Source organism: Tachypleus tridentatus, chromosome 6 (assembly GCF_004210375.1).
Source record: "Tachypleus tridentatus isolate NWPU-2018 chromosome 6, ASM421037v1, whole genome shotgun sequence".
NCBI classification, from domain to species: Eukaryota; Metazoa; Arthropoda; class Merostomata; order Xiphosura; family Limulidae; genus Tachypleus; species Tachypleus tridentatus.
Window position 1 is genome coordinate 53,900,489 of NC_134830.1, and position 13,515 is coordinate 53,914,003.

The following is a 13,515-nucleotide window of genomic DNA, read 5'->3' on the forward strand; positions in this document are numbered from 1 at the left end:
GTTATAGCATCATTTTGTACTTCTCCAATGTGGTTTCAAGGCACACTGTTAATTGATAAGAAATTTAATTGTTCATTAACTATTTATATATTGTTAAAAAAACAATATCCTGTTTGACTACTAACAGTTAATTTGAAATTACAATAATAGAAACTTTGTCTTGGAATCCATCATAACCAAGAAAAAGGGAATTTTCAAACGAAACCTTGTTTTTGGAATTTCAAATGAGAAGTATTGAAATGTGTAGTAACATTTCAAGGAATTGAAAAACCTTGAAATTTAAATTTCCTTTGAAACTTTGTGTTTATTAAAAACTGTAAACCAAGTAGTCAAAAAGTTTGTTTTTGGTCTTTCATCTACACAACAAGAACTAGACATATGATATTTTATATTGCTAATAAAGTGCAGTAGAAAAGAATATTACAGTGTGACTACTGATGGTCAGTATTCTGTGTTTAACCTTTATTTATATATGCTTGGCCTTGTGGCTCAGTAGTAACCTTGAGGTCTTATAATACTAACATTTTGGGTTTCATTCCTGTGATTGCCATGGTAATCTGTTATCCACTTTTGAGCTAAAAAATACATATTATTTGTGTTAATAAATAATCTTTTGAGTCCATCTGTGAAACAACTCTATATAAAGGATGTGAAAGTTATATAATGTCTTGAAATAGGGTGTGTTTTGTTTTGAGGTTTTGGTTTGGCAAGTTGCAGTGAACACTGGTTTTAAAAGTTTTGTTATTCATAAAGGTCAGTTTAAAATTGATTTTTGAATTATAATAGAAACCTTCTTTCACTTCATTGAAAATTGATGTACACTTTACTAGTAAGCTTTAAAATAGCTTAGATTTTACTCAAATATTTTAAATTATTCAGTGAGTTTAAGTAAAACCAACTGTTGGAATATTCAGTGGTGATATAAATACATGAAAAGCTATGGTGACATTATGAAGCCAGTTAAACACTTCTTAAAAGTGTTCTTTCTTGTTATAAATACTTTGATCTCTTAGGGTTAAAAACACACAAAAATGTACTTAGAGTATGATCTAAATTTGAGTTGTATAAAATGCTCTTGTGTTATGCATGACAGCATTAGGTGGGTTATAACACTGCAGTTTGAACTTAAGTGCTTTCATTGTTATACAAAGAAACATTCAAACCACTAAAAAAAATTTATAAAAAAGAAAAGAAATGTGTGTGGCTTCTTTAATTCCTTTTAAATAAAATGAAAAATGTCTTTGAAGTGCAATTTAAGACACTTTAGCTCCATTTTAAATCATTTCACAAGCTCCTTCAAACTTAAAATCTACAAGTTTACATTCACAACCAGAGCTGGCATTTGTGCTCTGTTCCAGCCGTTCATATTCACCAAGGCGATCATATTCGCCGAGGTATAGTCCGCGGCACTCATCATATTACAGAAATTGTAACAGTGGTTATAGTGACCGTGACTTTCACAGGAGCCGCAGCAGATCCCCTACGTCCAGTCGACGACGGTATCGTAGCAGTCGGGTAAGTTGAAGCTAGGGTTTTTATTATTTTTTAATGGATTTTTTAAAAAGCTCTGTGTTTTCACTTGTAAAATGTTATTTAACTTTTGACTTTACTTGGCCATAAGAATTATTTCTAGTATTATGAAATGTGTATGTATAGTGTAAGAAAAATAAATTGTGAATTTTCTCTCTCTTTATTCCTAGATTTTTGGCAAAGTTGTTTAGTTTTGATTTTTTAGAAAAAAAAGTTAAGATGATTAAATATTTCACTTGAATACTTTAAAACAAATCTAAGCATGGGTTAAAAGCTAACAGTTCATTTCATGAAATACAGAACCTTTGAATCATGATTAGTATAAAATAAAACCTAATTGAACAATCTCTGAATTTTCAAAAATTATACTGCTCACATGTATTAAACTGAGCTTTATGGCTCATTTTCAATAGTTATTGCATGATACATACATTGATAAACCATAAGTTTTGTAAATATGTACAACAGTATGACATCTTCTATTGTCTCCTGTTTTTTTACTCTGTTGGGTTCCATCTGTTTTTCTCTTTTTGTCATACATCCCTCATTTTCCCTACTGTTAACCATTTTTTAGGATAGAAAAGTTGTGATACTATAGTATGTGGTCTACAAAGATATAGTGTGTGTGGTTTACACAGATACTATCGTCATCACTGTTTTAACTTTCAATTACTTGCAATTAATGCCAGTTATTATAAATAATACTGTAATAAACTAATAAAGTACAAAATACCATTATATAATGTTTTGGGGTTCAAATATAATTGGAATGAAACATGTTCCAATAATCAAAAGTAGTGCAATTTTAAACTAAATTTAAGGGACTCTTTTGGAACAGAGTCCAAACTTTATTAAATTATTTTTATTTGCTAGATAGATAAAAATCATTTAGCAAGAAATTATGTTTTAGTGAATCATTAAATTGGTAATTATGTACGTATCTGTGTATAACACATGCTATAGTGTAAATCTTTGTAGATTGAACACTACTGTAGCAACGAAAAAGGGTCTGTTTTTATTATGTGTATTGGCTGTTTATCGTAGAAAGCTTATAAGTGTCAGTCTGACTGATGTAGATGTTCCAATTTTCACTTTGAGGGATTCTATATATTTTCTTGTTTCTGAGAATAATTATGTACTCACCTAGGAACTCAAATTTATTACTAAATATTTGTTAATTACCATCAAGAAGATTAAAATTTCACTTTAATACTTTCATATTTAACTGTTACAGTCCATTTTTTTCCCCAAGATTTTACCTAATTTTCCTTTAACTTGTTCCTAAAATTATCCATATTTTAACATAATATGCATGTGGTTTTTAGTATTCATAATTCAGAACGTAACCATCATACATCTATAATATTTGGTAAGTGAATTAAGGAAATGCAGTTGAATAACCTATTACTGTCCCAAACCAATTACCACTTTTGTTTTTTTTAAATCTTCCAATAAGCTTCACTGCTGTACAGTCTTGTATATCATTTTAGTAGAAGCTTCAGTGCTGCACTGGTCTTCTTGCCATTACTTGAGTATTGCATTAAAAGAGCCAACATGTTATGTTACTCCTAAAGATGGTTACTGGTTTCCAAAAGTTGCATGCTTTTTGTTGTCTGTCAAAACAGTGGATGGATTACAATAAGTTAGTCTTTCAAGGTAAACTCGTAGGAAAAAATCAACAAAGTTTAGATCAGCCTGTGTGTTTTGAAAAAAGGTTTGTGCTGTGTGAAGTGTAGCACCACATTGTATGAAGATTTTTATTCAGAATTTTTCTTCTTAGGAATGAATGAATAATGCCACATTTCAACTATACTGGTGGTATTTAATGTTATGAACCCACAGACAGTAGATTCATAACCACTTGTTTTTTACCTTCTTATCATGTAATTGCATTTGTACAAAGGCAAATGAAGTGCTTTCTTGGCAGATTACACTGTTGCTAGTGTTGATTTGCCCATAAATCCTTTATGGTCCTTAAGGTGTTATCCTGATATTTGTCATTGATTTCGATTCGAGCCACGAATCAAAGTACAAAGTCTAACTTGGCAGCAATTCAGCAGTGATCTGTAACCTCTATCTAACCTGTGATGTTGTACATTGATGATTGTATGAGTCTGGTACTTTGGTAACTTAATCCTTGCTGTATCCCTCTTGAGTATTTCCTTCTCAAAAAACAAGGACCACTAATTTAATTTACACTACAACTACAGTGAGTACTTAGGAACACTATTACAAGTTGCATCAACACCCAGTTATTTTCTGATTACAAGTTTGAGTTGTGGATATTCTTAAAGGTCAACTAACTTTGTAGTAACCCTATTTTAATGTATGTGTTTTGTAACTTATTGTTTCATGCAGTCATAGTAATGAAAAACATTTTAATGTGTCTAATTAATTTTTGTTTTTAATTTCTTTATTTTTCTTCTCTTTTCAGTTAGAAAAGGATTATAGGGTTAGTGAAAACAATTTTCAAAACTTTATTTTTACACAATAAACTTTTAAGTAGTGTGTAAGCTAATTGTATATTATATAACTTTCCAACAATGACAGTTGATTTGATATTTAGCTCTGAATGTACACACACGTGTCTATAGAGTACTTGAAATTCGGACATCAAGTCCATGACAAAAGAAAAAACTACCATAGGGTGCATTAATACCATGGGAAATGCCATTGTCTGTTCTAAAGAGATTATTCCACTTAATGTATGAGTGGAGGTAAGAGTCGAGCATTCTTACCAAGGTAAAAAATGAGAACTTTCATTACGTTTTGTACTTATTAAATAACTTTCATAAAATCTTAAAATTCTAGATGGCTTTCTGTGTTAAACCTGAAGCATAAACCTTGTTGTGTTCTCTTCATATGATGATCTTTCACAGAATGTCAAATCACATACAATAAAATTGTATTGGTTATTTCTAGCAAGATACATTAAAATAGACCTAACAACTTTGTTTTTTTTGTTCTTTAAATAACATAAAGTTAACTGATTTTTTTTTTCTGTTTGTTCTGTATGAAGAAGTACTTAAAGTAATAAATTTAACTGTCCTACTGTTTCTGAAACACAATAATCTTAAACAAAACTACACATGGTTTGACAGTGGATGTTAGTTTTGATTTTAAGTCATATTTTCAGTGAAATAAATGTTTTATTAATGAAACTAGTTGGATGTGAAAGATATTAAGTAGGGAATTATCACTATTTTCAGCAAGTTGTTAAAATGCTCACTAGAACTAAGAAGTAAAAAGTAATTTGTACTGCTTTTTCTTGGAAAAATCACATAAAAACAGATTAATATGAATGTTCAAAATAGCTGTCAAGAAAAATGGTTTATTAGATATTAATGAGTTATTTATCATAAACTGCTGTCTTTGCTGCATGCTGTTACTATGTCTGCAATGTTATGCTACTTTGATTTAAAGCAAGGCATTCAAATGAGAATTCTGTCTTGTTCTGTCACTCTGAACTGTAATTGAAAAGGAAATGAATATAATGAAAATGTAAGATTTGTATGTGTAAGTGAATGAGAGAAATGCTTAGTTAAATAAATTATAAACACTTGACTGCTTAGGTTGAGTTAACCTATACTAGTAGGTTCAGGTTAGAGATGTTTGAATGCAACAGGAAAATATTTGGGTTACTAGTTTTAAAACTACATACTTTGAATTAGCATGACATAACAAACATATTACCAAGAGTGTGCGACTTTACTTCCAAGCAGTATAGAACCTAATGTTCTTTAATTGTGGGTGAACATGGGTTAGCCATCAAATCAACTTGATTCTTTCATGAATGTTTTAGTTTTAACTCTTGTAGTTATTGATAAAATTTAAAACTGATGTTAGGGAGAAGAATGGTCTGTCTTTGTGAAGAAAAAACAAAAGTGTCTACCATTATTTATTTGAATAACTATTTGAATTACAGTGGAACCCCTCTTAAATGGCCACTCCTCAGATACGGTCACCCCTTGAAAGCAGTCATTCAACCACAGTCCCTTTTTTTGATTACATAATCCCTAATTATGTACAGTGGAACCCCTCTAATCAGGCCAGTTTGTCTCAGTCCCAAAGGTGGCTGCTTTAGAGGGGTTTCACTGTATTTATTTGAATAACATATGTCCTCAAATGATACTGATTACATATCATTTACATAAGACTGCATAGTTGACTTTGCTCACAAACGTATCTGTATGGTGTTACTTCTAAATTTTACTTAAGTAAGAGCCAGCTCTCAACGTATACATTTTCAGTGTTAAATCTTTGCAGACAGTTTCTTTCCCTAAGTAAATTTTCTTCTGAAAGCTTGTTAAATATAGTCTACAACATTAAGTAGACAGGACAGTGTCATGCTTCATAAGTAGAATGCATTTAATTTGTGTTGTAAGATATTGTCCTTTTTAGAACAATTAGCAGTTGAAAGCAGTGTGATTGCTTTGATAAGAATGTTGTGCGTGTATTTGTTTTCACCAACAGTACAGGTAGTGGTAGATTTAATTATCAAACTTTTTCATTCTGTGTTATTAGTGGGTCATCCACCATATTGTTTCATGATATAATATCAGTTGGATTAGAGTCCAATAAACAACTAAAACAATTGACAGCCTAAGTCCATTATTTTTAAGTAAATTTTGAAATATTGTTTAATGTACTGTTGATGATGGTTTGTACTTGGAGTGAGAGGGTTACATGATAAACGTTTAGTATTAACATAGAGTGAGATATGTGGGAACATAATGGTGCTTGTATAATAGTGTTCTAAAATGAGTAAATATAAAAACTGTTGAGCATAGCTCATTCAAAGTCTTAGCTATATCTTTTAAGAACTTATCTTTCAGTAAATTGAAGATGGGAAACAAATAATTTCTAAATCACTTGCATGGATTGATAAAAATGGCTTCATTAATTTTAACAGTAATTGTGTATAAATAACACACTACTGTATTCTAAATTGGTACAATAAAATTGAATATTTTAACTCACTTTTAGGATAATCCAGAACCTTGCCGATGTTTAGGTGTCTTTGGTTTGAGCCTTTACACACAAGAACGGGACTTAAAAGAAGTTTTTGCTAAGTACGGTCCAGTCGAGCAAGTTCAGGTGGTTTATGATGCACAGGTTTGTATAAGGTTACTAATAAATTATTATTATTATTATCAGAATCACAAATTAAAGTATCTGATTCTTAAAGCAAATGCATTGTGTAAAAAATGAAATTGTGGTCATTGTTTAGAATAATCAAAGATTACCTTTGAGAACTTTATAGTAATCAGCACTTTTGTTTCAGAGTGGAAGATCTCGTGGGTTTGCTTTTGTCTATTTTGAAACTATAGAAGATGCAGAGGAAGTAAGTTTTTGTGGATTAGTTTCTGATTTTGTGTATACATGTGTAAGTGTAATAGATGCAAACCATATGCAAATTCTGAAAAAAATGTTTGGGAAGAGTTTACCATCATTATTGGTAAAATATCTTCAAGTTGAATGGATAAATTTTGTGTGAATATGTTGACAATTAATAACACGTTTCAGTATTTGTGTAAATAGTGTAAAAGGTTATAATAATGTTTAGTGATAGGGTTAAAAAAATGTAAACTGTATAAATGAGATTAAAAACTAAAAGGTTTAAATGTGGTTTATAATGGCCCATTCTGATGAGCAAGGCTTTATTTCAGTATTTGAAGTTTATGAAGCTAATAAAGATTTAAACTTAGTTGATCATTACCCATTCAAACTAAATGCATATAGTGTATTACATGTATTTTTTGTTAGAAATAAAAATGTGTAAAAATGTATACAAACAGTTGTTTGTTGCTGTGTGTTATTAAATACATTTGTTCTTTCCTTCAAGTTTAAGGACATCATTTTGGAGTTTGCATCTTTTCTATAAAATGAAGTTATTTTTCTCATGCACTAAAATTAGCATATGACATTTACATATGCATCCTTCTTGATCATGGGTTGTTTTTAGTCTAGTTTTATTGCACAAAAGTTCATGTCTACCATATCCATAGCAAACCTCTCAATAAATTGTAAGTTAACTTGTAGACGTTATGTACCGATCATATGTTTGAAACGTTATCCATGTAGGACTTGTATTTTGCCTAGCCTGTTGTATACAGTAGAACCTTGAGATGAAGGTACCCTTCTGACTGTGTCCACATGCCCCTTTTAGCAAGGTGCCTTTACTGTCACACACAAAGCTTTACTAAATTTCTGAATTTTAAGCTTGTCTCATTTTGTTTGATGTATGAAAGACACAAGTTTGTGAATTGTCTATTGCTAAGAAAGACATGGAGCATTGTCAACAGGAGGTTTCATGGGGTGAAATAGTTTTGCCCTTTTATCTTCTTATTGTTGGTCACAAACTTTACTTCAGAGTTTCAGTTGCTGAACATTTCACATTATTATCTATGCTTATTTTACTGTCAGTAATTGAAGTAGAAATCTGCTAAAAATAAAAGAACATCTAAATATCATTACACTGTAATGTGAAACTCTTGAGAATGACATATGTGCATGAGTATGAGCTGATTTGACTTTTACCCTGAGAACACAATGTGGAAAAATGTCAGTTTATGTATCATACAGTGTTTACAACAAGAATTCCCCAGGGTAATAAGGTTGCACTTTGAATCTATGAAAACATTCATTACAGTATTTGGTTCAGAACTGATCCAATACATGTAGCAAGTATTTGAATACACTGGTTTACAAAAAATATTTTTTGTCTGAGGCAAGAATGTGAATAGGTGTTTTTTACTAATTTGGGTGTGCTGAATTCAAATTTATAAACAGTTTTGCTCTACCACCTCTAGTTTTCTGGCTTTTAAATAGTCTCATTTTAGTATATACAGAGTATATACGTGCTTATTTCAACAGTTGCAGCAGCTTATTACAGATAAAACAGGATAGATAAAGAACATTGACGGAATAAATATACTTGGATGACACAATGTACACAATTCATAGTACCGCAGACAGTTAGAAGTGTGTTTTCTTAGATGATCTGGTGTATTTTGCCTCAGGGATGTCATGCAAGAGCATCCAGCAGAAGTCTCCCATCATGCTGGGGTTCCACTTGCCTTGGTAGTTGCTCTCCATCTTCGTAATGTCTTGGTGGAATCTTTCTCCGTGCTCATCACTCACTGCTCCAAGGTTTGGAGGGAAGAAGTTGAGGTGGGAATGGAGAAAATGAATTTTGAGTGACATTCGGCATCCCATATCCTCATAAGTCTTTAGCAACTTCTCAATACAGGCTTGGTAATTTGGTACACGTGTGTTACCAAGGAAGCCACTACAGACTGACTTAAATGCTTCCCATGCTCTCAGTTCCTTTAAGGTAAGAAGCTCCTCAAAATCAGTATCCTTCAGCACTTCTCGGTTTGAGGTCCGACAAAGATGCCCTCTTTGAGCTTAGCAGCACTGAGACCTGGGAACACAGTAGACAAGTGTTGGAAGGCAGCACCCTTTTTGTCCATGGCCTTCACGAAATTCTTCATCAAACCAAGCTTGATGTGAAGAGGAGGAAGAAGATTGTGTAACACAATTGTCGAGGGACACCAACCTCCTGCGCTGACTGCCAGTGTACTACTGGCTGTTGATTGAGACGTGTTGGCTACGCTTAACTGCCAAAATCCGTCTTGATATATAGCTATATATATATAATGTAATGCTATCACTTACATTTATTGCATAATAACTAAAAAAGAAGACATAAGTCACACAATATTAGAAATTAACCCTGAATGCATATACGCCTTTATGTACAGTATGTGTACAAAATGTACAGTATGCATATCTAAAAAACTAGAGGTGATGAGTAAAAACGGATTTCAAATCTGAATTCAGCACCCCCAAATTAGGTTAAAACAGCTATTTTTGTGCTTGCCTCAATTTCTTTGTAAACCAGTGATATTGGCCATTCTTTTGGGATTTTTGGAATTTAGCAGTATGTACCATACAGGCATACAAAGATAATTGTCCACTTTGTTAAGTGTCCATATAGAGAATGAGACCAAGTACACACTGCCTTAATCTGGTATGTTGAGGTGCTTGTTATTACTAAATTTATTTTGGTTACATGTAGTAGATAGAATGAAAAAGGCTGCTCTTAATGGTACAGTGCCTATTAATTGAGGTTGTGCTTTACATTGGTCATATTAACAGAGCTTATTATATAGATTTGTTCACCAAATAATGCCAGAGAATATAAATTTATTTTTTCATACTAAACATGATCTTAAAACTTGTTTTTTTAATGTGACCAGGGGTTGAAATTAAACTCAATTTTGATGTCCAACCAAGAGTACCGAACTTCAACTTCCAGAGTTTTTTTTATTGCATCTCAGAAATTCAGATATTGTACAAGCAGTAATCTGTTCAGTCTCAAGAATTAAAGTGTATGTGTTTTGTACTTAATTTATAGTGGTGCATAATGTTTGTTTTTTAGACAGCTGTGGTTCATGATATTTTGACACCTTAGCTGTTATAAATTTATAAAATATGCAACAAAACATTAATTACATCTTTAGAATCATTACATTGTTTATACATGAGTACAGTTTTCACTTCAAATGATCATGGAAGTTTTTTTGCTGTTTTTTTTTTCCTTTATGACCTTAACCTCAGCTAGTGTGGGGTTGGATGGTATTATTGTAAGTTAAAAACTTTTATACTCTGGTGGTTGACCCAGTTAGCAACTATAAAAGATGACTGTATTTGTAATGGAATACAAACTCATGACCAACAGATTATAAGTTGAGCACCTTAACAACCAGGCCATGCTATGGAAGCAGTGCTCTGAAAAAACAAATGAGAAATATGAGTAACGTGAACTGATCGGAAATTGCTAGCAAGTAATATGTTAATAAGAAATAACTGGTATAAATATATTAAAATATCTACTGTGTTTGATTGCTACAAATGTGTCTTAATGACCTATGTGCTATTAATAAAAAATTAAATTGATATTTTGTAATAGTACTTTAATATCAAATCTTACTTGATGCTTTCATCTTATGCAAGCAAAACTAGAATAAGAATCTTCTAGTAATAATAATAATACTTCTTGAAGCTTCAGCCAATGGACCAATGAATGTTGAGTTTAGATGGAGATCTTGCATTATTTTGCTGTAAATAATTAAATTTTATAGATATTTAGGTAGTTCAGTTTATTTTTGTAAGAAGGGCTTACTTAAGTATTACAATAGTCATTCTCATTAAGCCAACAAAAATTATTATATTGGCCTTTATAAAAGAGTAAAAACAAATTTTTATTCCAAAGAAATAATCCAAAAACTTGGATTAATTCACTAAGGCTTAAGCCTATAGGTACATTGTCTGTAATTATATCATCTTTCAAAAATTTGTATAACTAATTTCATAAATTGTGCTCTTTCTTTCTCTTAGTGATTTTGCATGTTGTTATTGTGTGTGTGTGTGTATTTGTTATGATTAACAATTATAAGAAATATTTGAAAACATTGTATTAAAAATGATAAGGTATGTTTTTCACAGTAACTACAGTAATCATAAAATTGTTTTGGTGTAATGCCTCTGTGCATGTTGTTCAAATATGCTGGATGTAGGAACTCAGTTTATGAAACAAAGATCCACTAAGACTAACCATGCTTTTTGTGGACCTTGGCAAATTGAATGGAGACTAAAGCAGCTAGAATCCTGTTAATTTAACTGTAGGTTGTGAAGTATGTATTATAAATGTACGTAAAATCATCTATTAGCATTTATTTAGGCCATCTTTGTTCTATTTAATTGTGTTTATTATAAGTTATGTATAATGAGCAAGGAACAGTCCTATATGTACTAACATTCATTTCCTGCTTCAGGCTTTTTGAATGCATGGATAACAAGCCATTGATGTACCTGAATTACTAATATTAATGCGTATAATTTAAAGCAAGGAACAATACATTCACACATGTCAACATGAATTAAACATGTTAATTCGTATTAAAGAAGAAAGAAGTTCAGTAACACAATTCTATACCTATAGTATTTGATTTTGATTTCATGGAATCTTTCTTAGTCTTTATGACTAGCAGTTTTTTCACTTTTAAACTACTTTCAAAATAGCTTAATATGTCATACTGAATAGTTTATGTTCATTCAAGTTTTGTTTCCAGCTAATATTCATAGGTAATTACAATGTTCTCATAGTCTGTTGAAGTTTCAAAATTTTGTGAATGATCATAGTTTTTAATTTTCTTAAATTTTTTTTATCCTTATCAAAAGTATCAGGACAACAGTCATAGAGCAGTGTTCCATTGACCACTGTGCAACAATGTATTGATTTTGTAACAGATTGGGCTGTTCTACATGTTATCTCAACTAGATTTTGATGGTGTCTAATGCAGTTTATTTCAGTTATTCTTTAGTTTAACCTAAATGGTTCTCAGGATTTCTGGGTGAGATGTATCTTAGCCCTTGTAGAACATGTTACATGGACCTTACAGGTGTTATTTACTCATACGAGTATTTTCTAAATATGATTTCCAGCAACTTTTTAAAACTAATTTAAACACGAAATAAGTTGTTCATGAATACAAGGTATTGAAGTTTTTTTTGAGGCATATATTAGGTTAGTGACTGTTTATTGAAAAGCTACACATGTAACTGCATCAAACCCGATCTAAAATAAAATAACCAGAAACATGCAACTGCAGTCCGTTAAAACCAAAAATGTAGTCTATATTTCTAAAATACCTTTGAAACAAGATACTTAATGATCACAACAGAACGATATTTTTTTTACAGTAACTAGTTTCTAGTTTTCAATATCCTCAGATACTTCATGATGAACGTAAAATTGCAATCATATTTGGTTGTATCTTCAAAATAATTTTCATTCCTCCATTTCAACTGTTGATCACTCAAATTATGCTTGCCAAAATAGTGACTCTCATTTTTATGTTTATAAGAGTTAGTTTTTACTTGACATAAAACCTGATCTATATATATCTACTAAACAATTAGGTGATGTAGTTCTCCTGTGCCAGTGTTTTGTTAGTGCAGTAGTTAGTTTTGCATCACTAGAGGCACATCATAATACAAGAGAAATATTCTATACTAGCAGAGATCTCTGAAACATATGTAGCCAAATTAGTATCTATTGCGACACTACTGATGGGATAATACCAAATAGTTCTAATTGCAGAAACTGAAATCTGGAAGTCCAGTTGTGTTAGGCCTAGTGTTAGTTAAGCCTTTATTCAGTACAATCTATATATGATAAGAGATAACACTAACTTGTATACGTTTTGCTTCAGTTTAGTTAGGGCTAAACTAAAGTGTATATAATATAAACAGTAAATAAACTTCTAATGTTATTTTTGCAACTTAAAATTAAACCTTATTTAAAAATACTTTAAGTTTTTAATGTGTTGTTGTACATAATGCCTACTTCATTGAAATTAAGTGCATATATCTGTAGGACAGACAATGATTAGCTATTATTTTAGTAGCTTCACTGTCAGTAAAAGTAATGTACATTGCACCTTCAATATTGAACATTAGGTTGCCTATTTCTTTTTTCTTAAAATGCTTTTCTGAAACACAACAATATTTGGTGATATATAACATACAATCAGAGGCTTAAGCTTCCTCTGAAACCCAAAGTACCCATTATTCATTTAAGACATCTGGAAAGCTTTGTATGTGGTCAGAAATAGCAAAAAATCTATCACCTAGTTGCATGACCCTGGGTCATGAATAGTTGGGTCATCTGCAATGTTTCAGCATATGTACGTATAGGACTGTTTGGATTTTTTAGTGTTATCAACTGTTATTCTTTGTTTATGATTACAAATGTACTGTATAAGTGTTGTGTTTATTACATATACATACTTTTAAAATAAGAATTCCACACATTTTGCTGTTGCTGAGGCTGCATGAAAACATCATTCAGTTTTGTTTTTTGTTTGTTGTTGTTTTTTTGTTGGGGGCTTAAGATTCTTATGAAATCTGTTTTAT

General features: G+C 31.2%; 1 protein-coding gene across 2 annotated transcripts in view; it reads left to right on the forward strand.

Moving 5' to 3' along the window:
• LOC143252537 (transformer-2 protein homolog beta-like) overlaps nt 1-13,515 on the forward strand; it is a 41,257-nt gene that overhangs the window by 23,536 nt on the left and 4,206 nt on the right. Inside the window, exons 5-8 of one of the 2 annotated variants that reach the window (XM_076504831.1) lie at nt 1,359-1,515; nt 3,965-3,982; nt 6,517-6,645; nt 6,815-6,874. In XM_076504831.1, the coding sequence (XP_076360946.1) occupies nt 1,359-1,515; nt 3,965-3,982; nt 6,517-6,645; nt 6,815-6,874 (364 nt within the window). The remainder of the gene's footprint in view (nt 1-1,358; nt 1,516-3,964; nt 3,983-6,516; nt 6,646-6,814; nt 6,875-13,515) is intronic. The other variant, XM_076504832.1, reaches the window with a different exon arrangement.